The following is a 22128-nucleotide window of genomic DNA, read 5'->3' on the forward strand; positions in this document are numbered from 1 at the left end:
GTTGGTGAGCAGGATGGGCTCGGGAGTCCTGCACTACCTGCCTGGTCGTCCTCTTCTATCTGACGGTCACCCATTCCCTCTCTGCCTGCACACTCTTAAGCTGCGGGGTGACCACCTCCCGAAACGTGCTATCCACGTAGCTCTCAGCCTCGCGGATGCACAGCAGTGATTGCAGCCGTCGCTCAAGCTCCGTAACCCGGTGCTCGAGCTACTGTAGCTGGCGACACTTCCTGCACATGTGCAGACCACGGAAGGTGTCTAGGATTTCCCACATGTCACAGGATGTGCATTCCACGGGTGTGAGCTGCCCTGCCATACCTCTAATTAACAGACTATTTACTAACCTAGCTGGAATAAACTTAAAAACTTTAAGAAAGCCAAGTAAAAACACTCACCAATCAGCTCCCTCTTTTTGAACATTTAGTTTTTAATCCCAGCTCTTAATTTAAACCAATGCCCAAGATAGAGAGAGAAATACTGACCAACCAATCACTTCCCTGCTTTCCTGTGACCTCACTCCTTGTTTTTGTTGTCCGGTCCGCTGCCTCCGCTCTCTGGCCTCGCTCTGCCGCGCTCTTTATATCCTCAGGCTCCGCTCTCGCTGCCTCCGCTCTCTGGCCTCGCTCGGCCGCGCTCTTTATATCCTCAGGCTCCGCTCTCGCTGCCTCCGCTCTCGGGCCTCGCTCGGCCGCGCTCTTTATATCCTCAGGCTCCGCTCTCGCTGCCTCCGCTCTCTGGCCTCGCTCTGCCGCGCTCTTTATATCCTCAGGCTCCGCTCTCGCTGCCTCCGCTCTCGGGCCTCGCTCGGCCGTGCTTTTTATATCCTCGGGCTCCGCTCTCGCTCCCTCTCTGGTCCGCTCAGGCCTCGCTCTTTATATCCTCAGGCTCCGCTCTCGCTGCCTCCGCTCTCGGGCCTCGCTCGGCCGCGCTCTTTATATCCTCAGGTTCCGCTCTCGCTCCCTCTCTGGTCCGCTCAGGCCTCGCTCTTCCGCGCTCTTTATATCCTCAGGTTCCGCTCTTGCTCCCTCTCGGGTCTGCTCAGGCCTCGCTCTTCCGCGCTCTTTATATCCTCAGGTTCCGCTCTTGCTCCCTCTCGGGTCTGCTCAGGCCTCGCTCTTCCGCGCTCTTTATATCCTCAGGTTCCGCTCTCGCTCCCTCTCGGGTCCGCTCGGGCCTCGCTCTTCCACGCTCTTTATATCCTCAGGTTCCGCTCTCGCTCCCTCTCCGGTCCACTGCCTCCGCAGAAAATCCCATATGTGCTGAGCAGGGAAGAGTGGGGTGCTGCTGTGGATTTGGAGTTTGCAAACAGAAGTGTGCTGTGCCAAGTTGGCGTGAAGGTGGCCGAGTCATCATAACTGTTCAAATGTGCACAGTCTGCATCTGCTTCCTTTTACCCTTCTGTGGGGTTTTTTTTTGGTTGGCATCAAGCATATTATCGATCGCGCACGGAGAACTGTAATTTGAACTGCACGGCTTCATTTATTTTTGACTGAATGGTGATTGATTAGTAGATTGCGCTAGGTCGATTCAGATCCCTTTCGTGCACCCAAGTAAGTGAAGCTTGGCTGTTGCAGTGTTTTTATATACTACACTGGCAGATATCCCATGGTGTTGCTTGCAGTGATTCAAAGCATACATTGTTTTATAATAATATAGGGTTGTTATCAACAAAAGGTAACGGGAAAGGTGTTACAGGAAGTAAATGTGACACTTGTAGGAAGTGCACTACATGCAGGGCTTTTGATATTAGACTGCCACCTACTGGCATCACAGCAAAAGGTAACAGGTTAGTGTGGACATGTTAGCATAGGCATCCTCATAGGAAGTGTTTAATAGCAAGATATAGTATATATATAAAATAATGTCTGCAAACACTTCCTATCTACAAAACATTACTCTCCATTGTGACACTTGTGTCAGCCTTTTCCATTATAAATTCCTATGTCATTCAAAATCTATCCACTATTTACAAGGCTCCGATCAGGAGTGTGCTGGAATATTCACCACATGGTGGATGGGTACAGCGGTCTGTCTACAGGATGCACTGCAGCAACTCACCAAGCTTACTTCAACAACACCTCCCCATCCTGTACCACTGAAAAGAATATTGTGAAAATGCAATCGCCTGCCAGTTTACACACCATCCTGACTTGGCCATATATCACCGTTCCTTCATCATCCCTGGGTCAGAATCCAAGAATTCCCTACCTAACAACATGGTGGGAGCACCATCGCCACAAGGACTGCAGCAGTTCAAGGAGAATGCCCATCGCCACTTTCTCAAGGCAACTAGGCGTGGGCATTAAACTCAGCCGTACCCACATCCTGAGCACTTTTTTAAACCGTGATCTGTAAATTACCATCGATTAGTTGTTGCTGAATATAAGGAACCTATCTGTGACCAGCAATTAGTTAATTCTGGATATAGGTAATCTAACTGTGACCATCGATTAGCTAATATCAGTGATCATAAATCCAGAAAATCTAACGTGGCTCAGATTGGAGCTTACCACCAGATACGCTATCTACCCTTGGCTTTGATTTGTCTTAACAAGCTATGGAAAAGGCCAAATCATCTGAGAAAAGTGGATTGAACACTGCCCCTGGGGTACATCACTTTCAATCTTTCTCCAGCCCGAACAACACCCAATTGCTCTACTTCCTTGTTTCCTGTCCATTAATCAAACTTTATATCCATGCTGCTACATTTCCTCATGCTATATGCCTGAATTTTTTCATTTATGTCCCCTTTTGAGGCATTTTATAAAACGCCTTTTGAACATCCATACGCACTACATCTACTGCATTCCCTAATCTTTCCAGTTGGTCACTTCTTGAGAAACACTGAGAGCGGGGAGAAGTTGCAGAGGTGTTTGTATGAGATAGAAGTAGTTCAGTGGAGACAGCCCGCCACATCTACAGGTTGCAAACGCACTAAATGGCTCTTCCACCCAGCTAATTGATGTGGAATTGACTGGATGATCCACTTTGATGTGAACTAAAGTTACTGTTTGTTCAAAGTTTGGTCTTGCATGTTTTCTTGAATTCTGTAAGTAATTGTGGTAATGTGCCTATTTTGTGTAGAACATTGTGTGGATGTACGGTTGTATTGTACGAGAAGGCAGAGCGCAATAAGCGTTGGTTAGTGCCCTCCTAAAACTTCACACTCAGTTTTGAGGCTGTGATAGGCCTTGCTCTCTCAAACAAAGTGTGGCTGCAAAAGGAATGAGATTATAGAATACAATAAATATAAGATAAGAATGATGTACTTCATTCAAGCTATCAACCTACTTGTACCATTTACATCTGCTGCCTCCTTCAGTGCCTGTTCTCCCTTAGATTCAGCAATCTGTCCTTTTCCTTTTTGAATGCCAGTTTATCCCATAATTAAGCAATCTACATGTTTATTGGTTACTCATTGAGTTGCATTTAGCTAAGCTACCTTGGTTTATAATTCTGTCATGGTTCTACGGAAATGACTTCTCTGATCCCTTTTGGGACTTTATCTAGTTGAATCATCTCTCACTCTTTGTCCTCTTTATCCCCATCCCATTGCTTTTTTGCTAATAGGTTAAACTCACTGTCCTAGTAGGTCAGCAGCGGTCGACAATCTAGAATCAACTTGGTTTCCCTTCTTTGAACATTTTCCTCATGACCACTTTCTTCATAGAGCAGCCAAAATTAACGGCAGTACCCTTCGTGTAGTGTCACCAGAAGTCGCAGGGTTTTATTTACTTGAGCTTCCACTCTTTGCACCTCCCTAAATTTATTTGCTAGACCAACATCACATTGATTCTACTTTTGCAATATTCAACATCAGAATCTCAAAAGAACATCAGTTCTGTTGGTGTTATATGGCGGGAATAGTATATGCCTTTATTACTTCTTGACTTGACTATTCCAAAGCATTCCTGGCCGGCTTCCTCTCTTCCACCCTCCATAAACTTCAGCTCATCCAAAGCTCTCAACTCGCACCAAGTCCTATTCACCCATAACCCCTGTGCTCGCTGACCTACATTGGCTCCCGGTTGAGCAACGCCCCGATTTTAAAATTCTCATCCTTGTTTTCAAATCCCTCCATGACCTCAACCCTCCTCCAGCCCTACAACTCTCCGAGATATCTGCGCTCCTCCAATTTTGGCCTCTTGCGCATCCCCAATTTTAATCGCTCCACCATTGGCGGTTGTGCCTTCCGCTGCAGAGACCCTAAGCACTGGAATTCCCTCCCTAAGCCTCTCCGTCTCTCTATCTCTCTTTCCTCCTTTAAGACGCTCCTTAAAATCTACCTCTTTCACCAAGCTTTTGGTCATCTGCCCTAATATCTCCTTATGTGGCATGGTGTCAAATTTTGTTTGATAACGTTCCTGTGAAGTGCCTTGGGACGTTTTACCAAGAAAGGCGCTACACAAATACAAGTTGTTGTATTTGTAGAAATACCAACTACTTGTGTCCTGCTTCCTTTGGTAGGGGGGTATTCAACGTTGTCTGATCATTTGAATGACCCAACTGTTGGGCTATAAACATTGTGCAATCACATGCTCCTCACACAAGTTGAGAATTCTGCTCTTTCCACTAATTTTTCTCTCTTCCTCTTCCCTTCTGCCTCCTCATCTCCTGATGGTGCTGACTGACGCTGGGGTGCAGTTCGACAGGCACTTGGAGCCTTCTGGTACCTCACCCAGTGGCCATTTGCCACATGTGAATGTGAGTGACTTGGCTATTTAATCATGGAGGATAGCACTGTTGAGCTTAATTCTTAACCATTATCTAAATGCGCAGTCCAGCATGCAAGATTGAATAGCAGTCAGGTGTAGGAACCCTGGCTGGTTCTTCTTTTCACCTCTGTAATCCAGGCCACTGAAGCCAATCTTAGCATTCCTACTGCCAGCACAGCCTAGCTCAACTAACTTGATGGAGAGCAAGTTTGAATGTGGATGTGACCTCCCTGCTCTGTATGACATGCAGCTACTCATTGGGTGGTCCCTTTGCCCACTGAGCCGTCAAAGGAGTTATGAGAGGGTTGTCCTATGATGAGAGATTGAGTAGATTGGGCATATACTCTCTGGAGTTTTGCAGAATGAGAATTGATCTCATTGAAACATAAAAAATTCTGAGGGGGATTGACAGAGTAGATGCTGAGAGGTTGGTTCCCCTGGCTGGAGAGTCTAGAATTAGGGGGCATAGTCTCAGGATAAGGGGTCGGCCTTTTAAGACAGATGAGGAGGAATTTCTTCACTCGGAGGGCTTTGGATGCTCAGTCATTGAGTATATTCAAGGCTGAGATAGATAGATTTTTGGACTCTGGAGGAATCGAGGGATATGGGGATAGGGCAGGAAAGTGGAGTTGAGGTTGAAGATCAGCCATGATCTTATTGAATGACGGAGCAGGCACGAGGGGCCATACGGCCTACTCCTTCTCCTACTGTTTATGTTGTTGTGTTCTAACCTAGAGATCACGCATTATGGACTGTTTTGGGAGGAGTATAAAATATTTATCTCTAAATGACAGTGCCAACTATGAAGGGAAGAAATAAAATAACCATTATTACACCCATTCAGAAGTGATGTTATTCCAGTGACTCATGAAATCTGTTTGTGTGTGTGTGTGAAATTGGATGACAAGGCCCAGACTTAATGTCTATTTTCTTAAGCTTCAAACTGCTGGCACTGTACATTGATTGATGCAATACGTGTATGATGATCATTGTTGAAAGCTCTGTTTAAATCCAGCCTTTGATATTTGTTGCTTAGTGAAACCCCTCCTTTGATACCAGTCACTTCCCATTAAATGTTTCTGTTGACAGAATTGCAGCACTCTGACTGCTTCATGTTTCCTGGGCTTTTTGAGGGAGATTTTTCTCAACTGCAGCATGTACGTGTTTGGTGTGAAATGTGTCCTGCTGATGGATATGCCTCTGATCTTTGCAAAGTGTTGAGATCTGTGGATTCCTCACCACTCTACTTCTCAACACATCTTTGACCCTGCTGCTCACAAGTCAATATTTAGACTTGGTCACCACCATACAGTAATAGCAATGAGCCCTGGGCCTTTTTGTTTGAATTGCCACAGACCTCTACATCTCCTCTTTGACATCAACCTAGATTTTGTTACTCATCTTCCATCTTTCCTCCCGCTTTCTCTGCAAGAACATGAGGTGAATGCGTAGGTTGGAAGGCCATTGGTACTGAAGAATGGAAGCTTTTTTGACAACATCACAGATATGATCTTACATTGTGATGAAAAATTAGAACAATTAATGGTTACATAATGCCATTAATGTTGTAACTGTCTCGAAGTGCTTCAGAGAGGCGTAATGGATGCTGAGTGCTGAGCAGTAACAAGAGAGAATTAGGGGAGACGACCCTAGACAAGATCAAAGAAGTAGGTTTTGAGGATGCTTTTGAAAGTGGGAGGGAAAGTAACAAGTTAGTGGGATTTAAGGAGAGAGAACCAGAGTGGAGAGCCCAAAAGGCTGTACCATCAATGAGGATACGGAACGTTGGGGAGGGGATTAAGAGAAGGCCACAGTTAGTAGAGCAGTGGGCATGCGCTGGCATATTGGCTTGGGGAGGTTGCAAAGGTAGAATGGGGTAAGACCCATCAAGGGATTTATAAGTGAGGACCAAAATTTTAAGTTCAATGCATTGGGGAACGGAGAGCCAGTGGAGACTGGTGAGGACAGTAGTGTTGGAGGGATGAAAATTAATGTGGGATAGGATAGCAGTGGCAGAGTTCTGGACAAGTTGGACTTTATGCAGGCTGGAGCAATAGAAACCAGAGAGGAGAACACTGGAAAATTGAAGCCTGGAGAGTAAGGCTCGGCTATAGGTTTCTGTGGAGGTGGGTGATGTTGCGGAACTGTAACTTGTAGTGTTGGTGGTGGATACAATATTGAAACTGGACTCCGCATCAAACTAATCACCGAAGTTACGCACTGTCACGTTTTGCCTGAGCAAGCAGCTGAGAAAGGGGAATAGAGTTGGGAGCTAGGGTGCAGAGTTTTTGATGGGAGCCAGGCAGCATGCCTTCAGTCTTGTTAAGTTAGAGAGCATTCACTGGCTCATTCATAAATTGATGTCAGACAATGCTGACTTAATGTGTCTTTTACATGGCTAACACTTTAACTGAATAGGTACTTAGAATATAATGTATAGTCATCAGTAATTAACCAATACTAGTATGGAGAGCCAGGTCAACAAATAGAATCCAACCAGGTTCAAAAGGAGGTAAGTTTTGGGTGATCCTAATTTTTGAGAGCAGATTGGATTGACATACATTGTATGAATTGGGCCTCTTTGGCTGGTGATTCCTCCCCAAGAAACTGCTGGTATTGGACACCATGACATCTTGGTACACATACACATCACAAAGACTTCAAATCTATCGCTGAATCCATAAAACTTGATTCCATCCTGCCCTTTCCCAGGCTGGCTGACAGGACTGATCGATGGATTTTGCTCCATCCTCAAGCTTTGTGGCACTAGTACTGATCTCCTTCACATTACAAATCTATTTCTTGGAGATATCTCACCTGTGACTGTCTCTCAAGATAAAAGAATATTTAACTAAATCAAGGGACTGCAGTGAATGGTATCCCCAGTAAATCCATATGCCTTTTGATTAGAGAGACCAGGCAATTTTCCATGAGGGAGTGCTGTCAATGATACACGTGCAGTTATTCTGCCATTGATGGCGCTCTGGTATAAAGCCCACCATCTCTGGAGACTCTTTATGGATCCCACAAGTTGTCATTGGCCTCCACTTCCCTTTTGTGCATAAATGGTGGTGCCGTTAAATGGGGAGAGTGGCACATGGCTTGAGCACTGCTGTCTTGGGGCCATAGTATTACATGTAGACTGACCAGGCTGGGGCTCTTTTCTCTAGACAAGAGAAGGCTGAGGGGTGACCTAATAGAGGTCTTTAAAATTATGAAGGGGTTTGATAGGGTTGGCGTAGAGAAAAGTGCTTCCGCTTGTGGGCGAGTCCATAGCTCGGGGTCATAAATATAAGATGTCCGCCAATAAATCCAGTAGGGAATTCAAGCGAAACTTCTTTACCCAGAGAGTGGTAAGAATGCAAAACTTGCTACCACATGGAGTAGTTGAGGCAAATAACATTGATGCATTTAAGGGGACGCTAGATAAGTACATGAGAGACAAAATAGAAAGATAGGGTTAGATGACATAAGGTGGGAGGAGGCTTGTGTGAAGCATAAACACTGGCATAGACCAGTTGGGCCAAATGGCCTGTTTCTATGCTGTAAATTATAATTAAGTACCCATGCCAACATTTATCCCTCAACCAACATCAATAGAAAACAGATTATCTGGTCATTATCTCATTGTTGTTTGTGGGGTCTTGCTGTGTGCAAACTGGTTGCCGCGTTTCCTACATTAGAACAATGACTACACTTCAAAAATACATCACTTGCTGTAAAGTGCTTTGCTACGTCCTGAGGTCATGACCCAAGGATGGAGACGGCTTGGGCACTGCTGCTCTAACAGTAAAGGAAGTGTTCTCTGCAGCGCTATCAAACTAACAGTTGACTTTTTTGAGGCTGCCAAAGAAATAAACATGTTTAAACAGTTTTCTGGATCTGGCTCTTTTCATTTTTCTACAAAGTGTTGAATTTGGCATCCAAAAAATAATTCATCTTCAGTTAAAACGCCTAAAGGTTAAATATCAATTGCATCAAATTTAGTACTGCAATTAAGATAAGTCTTGTAACCACTGCATATTTTCATATAAATTAATTTTGACATCCTATGCTGTCTGTTGGCCCACCTGCAAATAATTGGCAATGTAGCAAGTTAACGAACTGTGGCTGAGGTTCAGTAATTTGTATACACGCTTCTGCGTCCTACTAGATTTAGTGACGAGTAACAAGCCAGAACTGACGGTAAGAGAACATTTTGTGAACAGTGACCATAACATAATCGAATTCAACATAAGTTTGAGAGGGAGATGGGAGAGTCACAAAGCAAGGTTTTAAACTTGCTTAAGGATGAGACATAAACTGACCACCGTAAACTAACCGGGCTGCATTGATGACGGCTAAACCTAGAGACAAACAGTGGGAGTTATTCAAAGAAGAATTTGGTACAATACAAGACCAATAAAACTAGTTTTGTGTGTGTGTGTGACATTTTATATATATATACCATGCAAGATTAGTATTGTGTATGTGTTGTCACAGAGCTTAATTAGTGTATTGGTGCCAAAACACTGCAGAAAAAACCAGCCAATATGCTTTAATGGTAGTATTCGTGTGATATTCCTAATTGACGGCCTCCAGTTACTCCCATCACCACCAATGGCCACGAGTGCTTCACCACATTATATAGTTTACAGCCCAAGTTTGAAAGGGCAGATTCTACGATTGAGAAATTTTCACAATTCAAATGAACTCTGCTAACATCTCGCACGCTACCATTATGCTTTACTGAAATCCTCATGGTAACACAAAGGGAAAATCCAAGTTGGAATTTCATGAATGTATAGAATTTTGGTAAAAGGCTTCTTTTAACTATATTACCGTCAGGACTACAAGTCAGAGGAAGTTATGATCATCTGTACAGTGTTCTGTTCAGACCACACCTTGAGTACGGTGTCCTCCTCTGGTTACCATAACACAAGGGAGACATTCAAGCCCTGAGGCAGTGTACGGGTTCAGGCTAGTAAAAATGATAATTTAGGACTACTGTCAGGAAGCTTTCAAATCTGAAATGGATAGATTTTTGCCAGGTAAGGGAATCGAAGTAAAATGGAGTTGAGTTGCAGCTCGGCTATGATCCAATTGAATGGCGGATCAGGCTTGTGGGCTGAATGGCCTAATGGCGGAATGTTCCTATGACACCTACAGGAGCACTACCTTGCTGTAAACTGGAGCTGGGCCAGCCTCACTACAGTGCCAGTGCTAGACATCTTGTGGGTTATTCATTTAAGAACCCTCAGTACAGAGTGCAGTTCCTTTTGTAGTCATACCAGTCATGAGCCAGAAGTACATTGTTAACCTGTCCTGGACCCTGTGGATTTTAATGATTGCATCAACTCTTAAAATAATCCAGTAAGTGCACAGTGGTAAATCTGTGTGTAATTCACAGCTAATCAGCGATTGAGACCTGGAGAACAGGGAAAATGTTTCCTTTCTGTGGTAACTTCTGTAGAATGCCCAAGGGTATTGAGATCTTAGCAGCGGAAACAGATGAAGCAGATAATTTTTTCCCACACCCACGCCTGAAGAAATGCTACTCAGCTGAATGACTGACAGACATTTACTCAGGCATTTTACATTAAGTACTTTAGGTCATCCAGTGATTTTAAAGTGCTTGGCTACAGGAGCCTGGTAGGACTAGTGTGATCTACATTGTTGTGGCCAGAAGGACCACCAGCCCAGCAGACAATAATGCTAGAATTGTATTATTGCACTAGTTTCCTTGCTGCAAGTTGATCTCCTTTATACTGCAGGGAGGATTCAGCAGCACTGAAATCCGTACAAGATCCACGTGTGCACAATTCCTCCAAATTCATGAACTTACTTTTAAAGCAATTGCACATAAGAACATAAGAAATAGGAGCAGGAGTCGGCCATTTGGCCCTTCAAGCCTGCTCTGCCATTCAACAAGATCATGGCTGATCTTCTACCTCAACTCCACCTTCCCACACTATCCCCCATATCCCTTTGTTCCCAAAAATGTATCGACCTCTGTCTTGAATATACTCAACAACTGAGCCTCCACGGCCCTCTGGGTTAGAGAATTCCAAAGATTCACAACCCTCTGAGTGAAGAAATTTCTCCTCCTCTCAGTCCTAAATGGCTGACCCCTTATTCTGTGACTGACCCCGTGTTCTGGATTCCCCAGCCTGGGGAAATATTTTCCCAGCATTAACCATGTCAAGTCCCTTAAGAATTTTATGTTTCAATTAGATCACCTCTCATTCTTCTAAACTTTAAAGAATATAGGCCTAGTCTACTCAATCTCTCCTCATAGGGCAATCCCCACATCCCAGGAACTAGTCAAGTGAACCTTTGCTGCACTCCTTCTAAGGCAAGTAAGGAGACCAGAACTGTACACAGTATTCCAGGTGTGGCCTCTCCATTGCCCTGTATAATTGTAGTAAGACTTCTTTGGGGGGGGGGGGGGGAGGAATTCGGTTGCTTTGCGCCTCCCGTTAGCACCCTAAGCAACTAGCGCCCAGGCGCGGCACCGCCTCCCGCGAAATTCAGCGGGAAGTTAGCGGCGGCAATAACCGTTCACGCCCCGCGGCGCTGTGCCACCGGCGATGATGTCATCGCCGTGCGCAATGCCCCGGCCGCGATCTTCGGTGCTGCCTCCGACTTACCGCCGGATGCCATGCCCGACGGGGTCAGGGGGGCCTACCTGCGGCCGGGGCGGCACTAGTTAAAGGGGAGGTGGCGGGCGGCCATTTTTGTTGCTGGCCGCCTGCCCCCATTGCTGTCCCCAGCCCCCGTGAAGCCCCCCCCCCCCCCGGGTGGGGTGCCGGCTGCTCTCTGTGAGCTCGGCACTCCTCTTGAGTGCCGGGTTCGTTTACTGGCACTCCTGATCCCTGGTGGCCCAGCTGGGTGCAGGGACGCGCTGAGCCAGGCCCCTCCCCTTTTAAGAAGGGGAGGAAGGCTTGCAGTACTGCAGCGCGATGCGCCGCGATATTCCCTCTCTGCGCCCCAAGAGGCTGGTGGGGCGCTTTCAGTAGCGCCCCGCTTCCCTCTTGGGGTGCTACCATTCAATTTCAGCCACGTGAGCGCTAATTTTTTCGGGGCGCTAAAAGCAGCGCCCCGGTTAAGTTAGCGCCCCAAAGCGACTCAATTTTTCCCCCCTTTACTCTTATACTCTAATCCCTTTGTAACAAAAGCTAACATACCATTTGCTTTCCTAATTGCTTGCTGTACCTGCATGTTAACTTTCTGTGATCCATGTACAAGGACACCCAGGTCCCTCTGAGTGCAAACATTTCCCAGTCTCTCACCATTCAAAAAATATTCTGTTTTTTTGTTTTTCCTACCAAGTTATGGTATCAGTTATAATAGCGCCTTCCACGACCTCAGGATGTCCCAAAGCGCTTTACAGCCAATTATGTGCTTTTGAAGTGTAGTCACTGTTGTAAAGTAGGAAATGCGGCAGCCAATTTGCGCACAGCAAGCTCCCACAAACAGCAATGTGACGATGACCAGCTAATCTGTTTTTAAATGGTTTAGGGATAAATATTGTCCAGGACACCGGGGATAACGCCCCTGCTCTTCTTCAGATTAGTACCATGGGAACTTTTACGTCCACCTGAGAGGGCAGACGGGGCCTCAGTTTAACATCTCATCCAATAAACAGTACCTCAGACAGTGCTGCACTCCCTCAGTGTCAGCTTAGGCTATGTGCTCAAGATTTTGGAGTGGAACTTGAACTCATAACCTTCTGACTCCAAGGCGAGAGTGCTATCACTGAGCTATGGCTGACGGTTAGTACAAAGTCACATTCATGGCGCTCTCATTCCAACTGGGACTTTCCCCACAGTTGGGGAAAAGGGCAGCAATTATTGACCCCTGTAGACCAGCTGAGCGGTTAGCATGTTTGCAGCCAGCTGTACATTGAAGTACCTGACACGAATCACTGGCCACGGCTGTTTATCTTAGCAAATTGCCTGCTGCAGCAATCGGAGCTAGGTGGGGACAGGGGGGCCCTCCTGACCAGGGTTTTGGCCTCTACAATGCCACTCTTGCTCTTGGAACTACTCGGTGAAGTAAACGGGAATGTCGCTGGGTCAAATTCCAGGAACTCCCTACCTAACGGCACTGTGGGAGCACCTTCACCACGCGGAGTGCAGCGGTTCAAGAAGACGACCCATCATCACTTTCTCAGGGCATCTAGGGATCAATAAATGCCGGCCTTTGCAGGGACGCCCACATCCCTAGAATGATTGTTTTTTTAAACTAGTGAATGTTTTCTATGCAGCTCCATGTTGTAGTGATTTGGTGATATAAACGTACAAAATGCTGCTCAATTCTACCTCCGTTAAAGTTTACAAATAGGTTAAACACTGCGCACAATACGCGCCTTTGTTTCAATCCCTGTACACCCAACCTTGCTGTTAGAAACTTGTGGGGATCGTGTACAAACTATAATCCGCCTTCTGCATTGAGTAGAGAGCCTCTCCTGTAAGTGTCAATTAGACGAGGCAATTAAATGAACCGATGAGTGCTATCTAGCAGACAGAATGTACTTTTCAGAAGTTCTGCAAATGCAGCGTTTGAGAAAGATGAAATGGTGTGCAATTAGCGAACGGCTAGCGAGCTGGATTAAAGCTCAGTATGGCAATAGAAAGAGCACGGTGATGGTGAACAGAAAAAGGTATGGGCAGTTACTAGCTGGATCCTAGTGGACTCCATTCTGCGCCCTCTGCTGCTTATATATAATATATATAACTTATACAGCAGATTTTACCTCTGATAATGCTATATTTGTTAGTGATGGGCGATGTGAGCAGTTTCATCTAATTTGAAGGAAATAATTCCAGATGTATTTACGTGGCTAGGTTAAGGATTGGTAGCTGGAAATGATTGTGGAAAATGTAACATAATACACTGCAGTACAGGAGACCTAAAACACATGCACGTTGTATGAGAGTGCTGTCAGACGTGGAAATGCAAACACATTTGGGTGAATTGCTGGCCATCCAAGGAAACTATCCAACCCAGCTGAGGTTCCTATTGATACTTCTCAAATGTTGGGATATCTTTCAAGGTCAACATTGGGTATTATAACCAGTATAATTCATTGCTCACAGATTGTGTGAAATTCTGGTCACTTTTCCTTTCATGAGGACCTGGATGTGTTGGAAGAGACACAGAAGAGCAACAAAAATTATCCTTAAACACCAAGTTATCAGTACAGGTGGACAGAGCTGATCAGTTATCATTTGAAAGTTCTCATTGCAGTATTAACTACAAGTTAATACTGCAATGTGAAAAACTGATTAGGCCATTTAGTAGATGCTGATACATGCTAACTCCAAAATAATATCGTCACCAAGTTCCATCACAGACCGGTATTTACCCCACAGTGAGTCTGTGTTCTGTCACAGACCGGTATTTACCCCACAGTGAGTCTGTGTTCTGTCACAGACCGGTATTTACCCCACAGTGAGTCTGTGTTCTGTCACAGACCGGTATTTACCCCACAGTGAGTCCGTGTTCTGTCACAGACCGGTATTTACCCCAAAGTGAGTCTGTGTTCTGTCACAGACCGGTATTTACCCCACAGTGAGTCCGTGTTCTGTCACAGACCGGTATTTACTCAGTGAGTCCGTGTTCTGTCACAGACCGGTATTTACCCCACAGTGAGTCCGTGTTCTGTCCCAGAGTCAGCACTGGGTTATTTCAGTGAACTGAGTGAGCTCACTGCTGCAGTCCTGAAGCTTGCAAGTTTGCACAGGTCTCACCACAAGTACCACAACTGACCGAGAACAATACAACTTCCTTTCCTTAAAGCATGTTGAAATTTGAGTGCTGCATTATCAAGCCAGGAAACCATACTGAATAAAAGCTCTAAAAGATGAAGACACTCCATCTCATGGATACGCCAGCTGGCTTTACACTTTGTTGAAAGATTAAAAATGACATTAAAAATATAAGGAGCATCTTGAAGATCTTAAACCTTAAACAGAATATTTATTTCCCAGTAATCCACAGTTAAATATCACTTAGTACATTTATAGTGGTTACATACCAACAACCTTTGATCCTCCAGCATGGATCTTGCATCAACATCATGGAGCAAGCTGGGCATCGGGGTTTGTAAATATTATACCACAGTCCCATATATCATAGAATCACACAGCACAGAGGGAGGCCATTCAGCCCAACGTGCACGTGCCAACCTTTTGAAGGAGATATCCGGTTGGTCCCACTCCACTGCTCTTTCCCCATTGCCCTGCAAGTATATATCCAATTCCTTTTTGAAAGTTGCTATTGAATCTGCTTCCACCCACCAACCTTACAGGCAACACATTCCAGTTCTTCATAACTCGCTGCGTAAAAACAAAAAAACTCTCCTCATCTCCCTTCTGGTTCTTTTGCCACTTACTTTAAATCTGTGTCCTCTGGTTATCAACCCTCCTGCCATTGGAAGCAGTTTCTCCTTATTTACTCTATCAAAACCCTTCATGATTTTGCACACCTCTGTTATATCGCCCCTTAACCCTCTCTGCTCCAAGGAGAACAATCCCAGGTTCTCTAATCTCAAAACTCTTTATAACTTTGAATGCTATTTATGATATATATTTTTAAATTGCAGATAAATGGGAGTGATTTTTGAGGCTGTAATCTCCTCTCGGGGTTAGGATAAGGTGCTTGGGTTTTCCTATCTGTTTGTTATCAGCCATCTATTGAGGTTACTGCCATTGATCACTCCCGACTGTCGATTAGTGTCTATCGATTATTTATCTCATGGCATATATGCTGTGAAATTCCTTCCTAATGAAACCATATTCCTGTTGTATGTTGCTATCCATCCTAGAGATTCTATATAACAATACCTGGAAACTCTGTCACTCAACAAACTGCTGTATAACCAAAAAAAAAGTCAACACAGGAGTAAGAAGTAGATGAAATAAGAAATGTGTGGTGTGATAGAGGATGGTATTTATTCTCGGGGCTCAGGACCTACTAACGAACAGCTAATACAGTTTGACAGGCCTGCACTCTTCTACTGAAACACAGGTGTATAACCAAACCTAGATTTTCTGACCGGCACAGTTTGCACCTGAATAGTTTTGCACTGATGCACATTGAAGTCTGCTATTGTGGCCAATTTTCCACCGTCATCTTATCTCAATTCTGCAAAGCTCCTGGTGCAGATTTTGCGGAATGGTGGGTGAAGGGATGGGGGACAATTAAGAGAGTATTGGGAGAAAAATTCTGAAAGTCTTGGAAAGGCTCAGAAGGTATCTCGGCCCATTTTGTAGTCTTTGCCCAGGCTAAAGGAGATGGGATGGGAGTGAAAAAACTGAAAAATAATTGACGGAACGGTTCACGAGAATCATCTAAGTGCCAGCAGGAAAAATTAGGAAAGACAATCCAAAAATGGCTTTAAAACCATGGCATCAGTGTACTTATTATGACCGTTAAATGCTCAAACACCCACAGCTGATTCCCCAGCAACTGATCTTACTGGACATAAACATTACTGAGCACATATGAACATCGGGAAGTGCTGTGCGGGATATTCAGTGCCTCACTTGCATATTTTAATGCAATTTTCCCCTATATCCCTGATAAATATTTACTTCCGATTCTGGCTTCTTGCACATCCCCGATTTCCATCGCTCCACCATTGGCTGCTGTGCCTCCTGCTGCCTGGGTCCTAAACTCTGGACTTCCCTTCTTAAACCTCTCCGCTTCTCTATCCCTCTCTTCTCTTTGACCCATCTGTTCTAGTGTCTCCTTATGTCGCTCGGTGTCAACTTTTGTTTGATAACGCTCCTGTGAAGCGCCTTGGGACGTTTTACTATGTTAAAGACACTATATAAATGCAAGTTGTTGTGTATCTGCTGACATTTTCATGGTCTACCCTGGAAATGTGTACAATTGTTTTTTTTTATAATTATAGAGAAACCAGGTGAGGGACCTAGGCAGGCAAGAGTAGGAGAGGAGATGAAGTAAATCAGAAAGAATGATTGTGTCATGAGAAGCTTGAGATTTAAAAGACTCAAGCTTATAGGAAGAATGAAAGATGGAGGAAGGTATGGAGGGCCATGGTTTGAGATCTGGCAAAGAATGAGCTAAGAGTAGTGAATTGCCACTTTATCGCCTTGAGCAAGAAGAATGTTTAGGAGGGCATGCCTACATCTTGGGAGGGACAAGAGAAGAAAGGTCAGAGGCGTATTGACCACAGTAATAATAGGGATAAATCAGACTTGGAAAAGGAAGACTGTTGATAAATACAATGAGATAGTCATCCACTTTAATTTGTGTCTTCTTTCTTCCAGGACACACGCCCATTTGCTCCAACTCATGGACAAGCCCGTGCCAACACTGTCCTCGAGCGGGTGGAGGGAGCCCAGCAGCGGTGGAAGCGCCAAGTGCAGGAGCAGCGAAAAACTGTCTTTGACCGACACAAAATGCTTAGCTAAACGTCACCTCTTTCAACTCGCTGTGATTCAGGCCTAGTCATGTTTCCACTTTGAAGCGTGAAAGTTGGTGTTAATTCTGAAAACTTAATGCTGTCTCCCAGCTTTACTTTAACCAGTCCGGTTGTATGCATCAAACATCAAAGTGAAGCATTAAACAGTTTGCATGGTATTCCCTTTGAGGATGTGTCTCTGTAAAGTGAATCCCCTAATGTCCCCTTTAAGTGTGGCTCCCTAATTAAATGTTCAAAAGATTAAAACCCTGCATGTGTGAGGAAGCCTTGGCAGCAAAATATATAATACAGCTTCACTGCCAAAACACAATCCAAATTCTCCCTGGGTTTCTTTAAAGGGACGAAGTATTCTGCGCAATCCCCTCTCCACTGATGATGTGAATTGAGAGTGCTGGCCACAGCCTTCTACCCCACTCACATTGTGACTAGAGGGGAGTTTCTTGATCGCGTCTCCCAAGGTGCCTCTAGGGATCAAGCAGAGGGAAAAGGAAGGCCTGAGAGACAGCAGTAAGTGTACAGATCTCTCTTTGTCTCGCTCACTCTCCCTCATGTTTAGGATGACATGGCAGTCCAATATCTTATACTTCCCAGTTAAACAACATCAGAACTTTGTCGATGGAACAATTTTCTTTTCAACGTCTTTGTCACTGCAAGGTAGCTGCGGTTTACAATTAGTCCTTCCACTGGAAATGTGTTACAGAAGGTAAATTAAAGGAACTTATGTTATAAATGGGAAATAAGTTGTACCACTGTAAAACACAAACCTTTGGTTTACATTCACTGTGGATGATGGAGTAGCTCACGAGGCACAAAGCCCTCCCCTTCCTCAGTGAAGCAGAGTTTTACGGTGAGCCATCATGTATGTGTTTTTCTGTTATTTTGTAGGTTTGGGAATTTGCTTTAAAGGAATATTCTGGGCTAAGCCCTGTGAGTCCTAGTGTTGGCTATTTGTTTTGAAAATAAAATCCATGGAAACTGGCGTTGAGATGGCTTGCTCCTCGATTAAAGGGGAGCTGCCTTGCAGGATTTCTGTACGAGCAGAAACACCGTGCCGTGTTTAAAGGATATTTTGTCATTTAGCCTCTGCTCCCAGCATCTCAGCCTGATGCCCAGGCTGAAAGACAAGTACAGTGTCCCTGGCCACCTTACAGGGCTGTATATTTTTCACTTTTGAGCTTAAGGGTCGGCCCTGTGTTGAATCTTGTGATTGATTACTTCTTTCAAGAGGAGTTTCTTGATGTCCATTCACTTTGTAGCCTCTCTTGTGTCCAAGTACAGTTGCTGGCTGTGCAAATGCTGCAGCTCACCAAAGTTTATGAAGTCCCTTTTTCATTCAGAGGTGAGATATAAACTTGGACAGCCGATTGCTGTTGGAGCTAGAGCATTACTGAGCTGTCCTTCGATCAGGACAGAGCTAATGATGCATTTGCAGGTTGTTGCCTCCATTATTCCATACAGTTCCTCACTTATGCACTGTATCAGTTGATAGAGGGGTTGAGCCTCTTGTAGGTAAACTTGCTTTGTTGACTCTTAAGAACTTATTTTGAAATACTCAATACCCCTTCCAAACAAGCAGCCAGTAGGACTTAGACTGGCATTCATTTTAATAGAAGCAGATATGGAAACTACAAGGGTCAAGCTCTGTATTTATGGCGATCCAGACAGAAATCAGTCATTTTTTAATCTGTGATGTGTTGAACTTGTATTAACTTGGATGACCACAGCAGATGCCACAGTGCTATAATATGCTGATTTATTGCACCATGGGATAGTTGGACACTAATTTGTTTGACATTCTTGTGCAATAAGTTCCCAATCACGGCTAATTTGCTTGGGGAGGTCTGGGAGCAGAGCAGAATTGGCTGAAGCCTGAGGAACAGGTTACCTTGCTGCTCTTAGTTGGCAAGTAATGTGCTATAGCACTAGACAAAGAAAGGGCAAAAAAAAAGTCATTAGAATGCTATTATTGAAAATCATCTGCGTCCCAATTAGTGTTTCGCCAGTCGTACATCTGATTAGAGATGACTAACCATGTTTCACCCAGACAATCTACTGATTTCTATTGAGCAAGTTATATTCACATTGAACAGGCCTCTAGCGGACAATCTCAGGGAAAAGAAGGGAAATTCCTGTCTTGTCATATATTGTATCAGCCCTTACAAGGCTAAAGTGGTGCTGAGAGGAGATTCAGCAGGTCGGTCAGCTCTTGGTATGGGGACTTTGTAGGAATTCACCAAATGCACTTCTTACTCATCAGAAACGTGTTCTTTAATTTTAATTAGAGGAACACCATCTGAAAGGAATAATATATTGGGGAGGTGTGGTCCAGTGAAGTGAAGGAGCAGAGACAGAACTTGAAGCGTTCGAGTTAGAGATATGTTGATGGTGTCTGCAAACTGGTGAGTTGCCTGTTTATCAGCCTTTTCAAAGCTTTTCAAAGCTGGTAGGTAAGTCGCCTTTAGCTAGTTGGCAAGAGGAATTCTGCAACTGTTGACCAAAGACTTTAATGTGTTAAGTCTTTTAGTCTAGCCTCAATTTGGCATGGTTGTGCCCATGAAATCTTCCTGCTCTTCGATTGTAGCTTGACAGTAGAAGTGATATTACTAGTTTTGTGATCATACTTTTCACAGGTTCAACTCCATGGACTCGGTAATGCCTGCACCTGAATTTATCTCCGTGATCAGTTGTCAATTCATTTCCAGTATCTGACCTTTTCACCTCTTGAGAGTGAGTGAAGGGAGAGAAGGTAAAAGGCATCATCGCCCATCTCTCTCCAGCGTAACCTCACTTCCAATGGGCCAGTCATTGGAGTGCATTACAGCCCTACTCTTTCAGGTAGAGTCTCTTGAATCTTTTTGAAGACAAGTAGTTGCTGAAACTTGGAGGAAGCCGTGTCCATTTCAAATCTCTAACACCCCCCTGGAATGTCCGGCTTGTTCTTGGTTTCTATCGGTCAGTAACCAGGCAGTGCTGAGGTGTTCACCTCTTCTGCTGGAAATTTCTGTGCTGCATTTTTGAAAGAGCGGCTTACAAATTGTTTTCGGAGTACTTCTATTTTGCACAAAATACTTTGGAGTGCAGTATAGAAATACTGACTTTAGCTGAGACTTTCTGTGATAAACTATTGGCCTGATGGTTACAAGAATATCCACGTGTTTACATGCTGAAGTGGAAGGGCGAGGGACAATGGATAACTTGAGGTGCAGTCAATATTTATTTTGTTATACTCATGGGCTGACGATATTTTAAGACAGATGGGAGACTGTTTACATTACGCCCTTAAATCTCTAACATCAGACAGTCCTGATGTCCGTGGCGTCACTCACCAGATCGTCACCTGCTGACGTTAGTAAGCAAATCTAACATTGCGCTTCCCATCAGCTACTCCGGGCATTGAGGGCTCTTTAATCTGTGGACCAACTCACATTTGTGTTTAATGTCCAGGTTTGTCAGCTCGGATTCAATTCCTCATAGCTCATTTTCCTCTGAAAATAAAATGTAAGGCATGTTCTGCAACCTCCTGGTTTAAAACTAAGCAGCATTTCATTGCTATGTGACATTTAAAGCTGGCTTAATGAACACACATTGTAAAAACTACGAGGTTCTGCTTAGCTTTTAGTTTTTTTGTAATTAGATGACTGGATACAACGACTCTTAATTATTGCCTACATAATCACACTTCAAAAATAATTCATTGTGAAGTGCTTTGAGATACTTCAATGTGATAATGTGCTGTACAAATATAAGTATTAATATATATCTTAGTTGTTGCACTGTGTTACTGGAATTACTGGAAAAGAACTACTTGAAGCTACTGTATGTAGTTTTTTGTTGACCAGAATGTCGTCTTTCTGAACTGCGGCCCATACATTGTGTTTAATCTTTTATTGTTTTAAATAGAAATATACAGCATCACTCTTGAGAGTTATATTCCTCTGGCGCAGTCCTGTTGCTTGTAGTCCGAATGAGTCTCTAGAAATACAACCTTTGATTCATTGTAAACCCAGTATGGATTCTGCTCCAGCAAAAAACCTGCAGAATAACTCGCCTAATAAAAAAAACCTCTGGTACGACAGAGTATGTTCCTCCAGAGGTGGGGTACATGTTAGCGGGGCTACCACGGATCCTGAGCAATATCCGGTCACAGATCGCTTGATCTGTGCTGTTTGTAGCCGGGTGAAGAGGAGGAGGGGCACTTCTTGATCATTTCAGCACACACCGCGCAAGGCAGTAGCCTACACTAAGGAGGTGTTCTATAGGGTGAGCAAGCTATTCTGGTTGCATTCTTTCCATCTGCAGATAAATATATTTATTCAAGGGAAGATGGCTTTCTGACATCTTGTAAAAGTGCTACATTATCCCCAAAATCTGTCTCTCTTTTCCAGTTTTGTAGAATCTAATGGTCTGACTGGTATTTATGATCTTAGCATCTCTTTCCACATGTTGAATTACTGGCTTGAACTGGAAACCATTTTGTGTTCTGTTTAATTCCAATGTTTTTGTTTCTGTAGAAATGACCTGTTTTTATTTTCTATTTTATCGCACTGTCAGTGTCTGTACAACAAGAGGAGTCCAACACCAAAATAAAAATCTCACAGAAGCATCAAGTGTTTGGTAGTTTATTCCGGGAGAAGACCTTGGTCTTTATCCATCTAGCAATTCCTATGTTCCTATTATCATACCTGCAGCTTACACCACCCCTACTCAACAATCTGACAGATTCTTGACTTTTTTATTTTAACAGTTAGTGGACTGTCAAGAGTCAGCACCCTGGTAATGGTCCCAGTCAATGCATTCCTCAATACCAATCACCTGGCAATAGCACAGTTAGTGACTGAGACACAGGGCTAGGTTAGTGGGGAGCACACTGAGGCCTCAGTATGTGGGGGGAGGAGGGGAGAGCCTGCCTGAAATGATTTAGGTACGTGACTCTGTCTTGGTTTGTGAACCGGATCCTCTGCTGACTGACTGTGGTTA

At 44.2% G+C, this 22128-nt stretch overlaps 1 protein-coding gene across 2 annotated transcripts in view; it reads left to right on the top strand.

The window, feature by feature from the left end:
• Positions 1-21754, top strand: part of tmem9 (transmembrane protein 9) — a 92926-nt gene extending 71172 nt beyond the window's left edge. Inside the window, exons 5-6 of one of the 2 annotated variants that reach the window (XM_086011609.1) lie at positions 4645-4704; positions 16997-21754. In XM_086011609.1, coding sequence (XP_085867735.1) covers positions 4645-4704; positions 16997-17140 — 204 coding nt within the window. In that variant the 3' untranslated portion in view covers positions 17141-21754. The remainder of the gene's footprint in view (positions 1-4644; positions 4705-16996) is intronic. The other variant, XM_086011610.1, reaches the window with a different exon arrangement.
• Positions 21755-22128: the final 374 nt, after the last annotated feature.

The sequence above is a fragment of the Somniosus microcephalus genome, chromosome 18 (assembly GCF_052327205.1).
Source record: "Somniosus microcephalus isolate GS21.2 chromosome 18, FLI_Smic_1.0, whole genome shotgun sequence".
NCBI classification, from domain to species: Eukaryota; Metazoa; Chordata; class Chondrichthyes; order Squaliformes; family Somniosidae; genus Somniosus; species Somniosus microcephalus.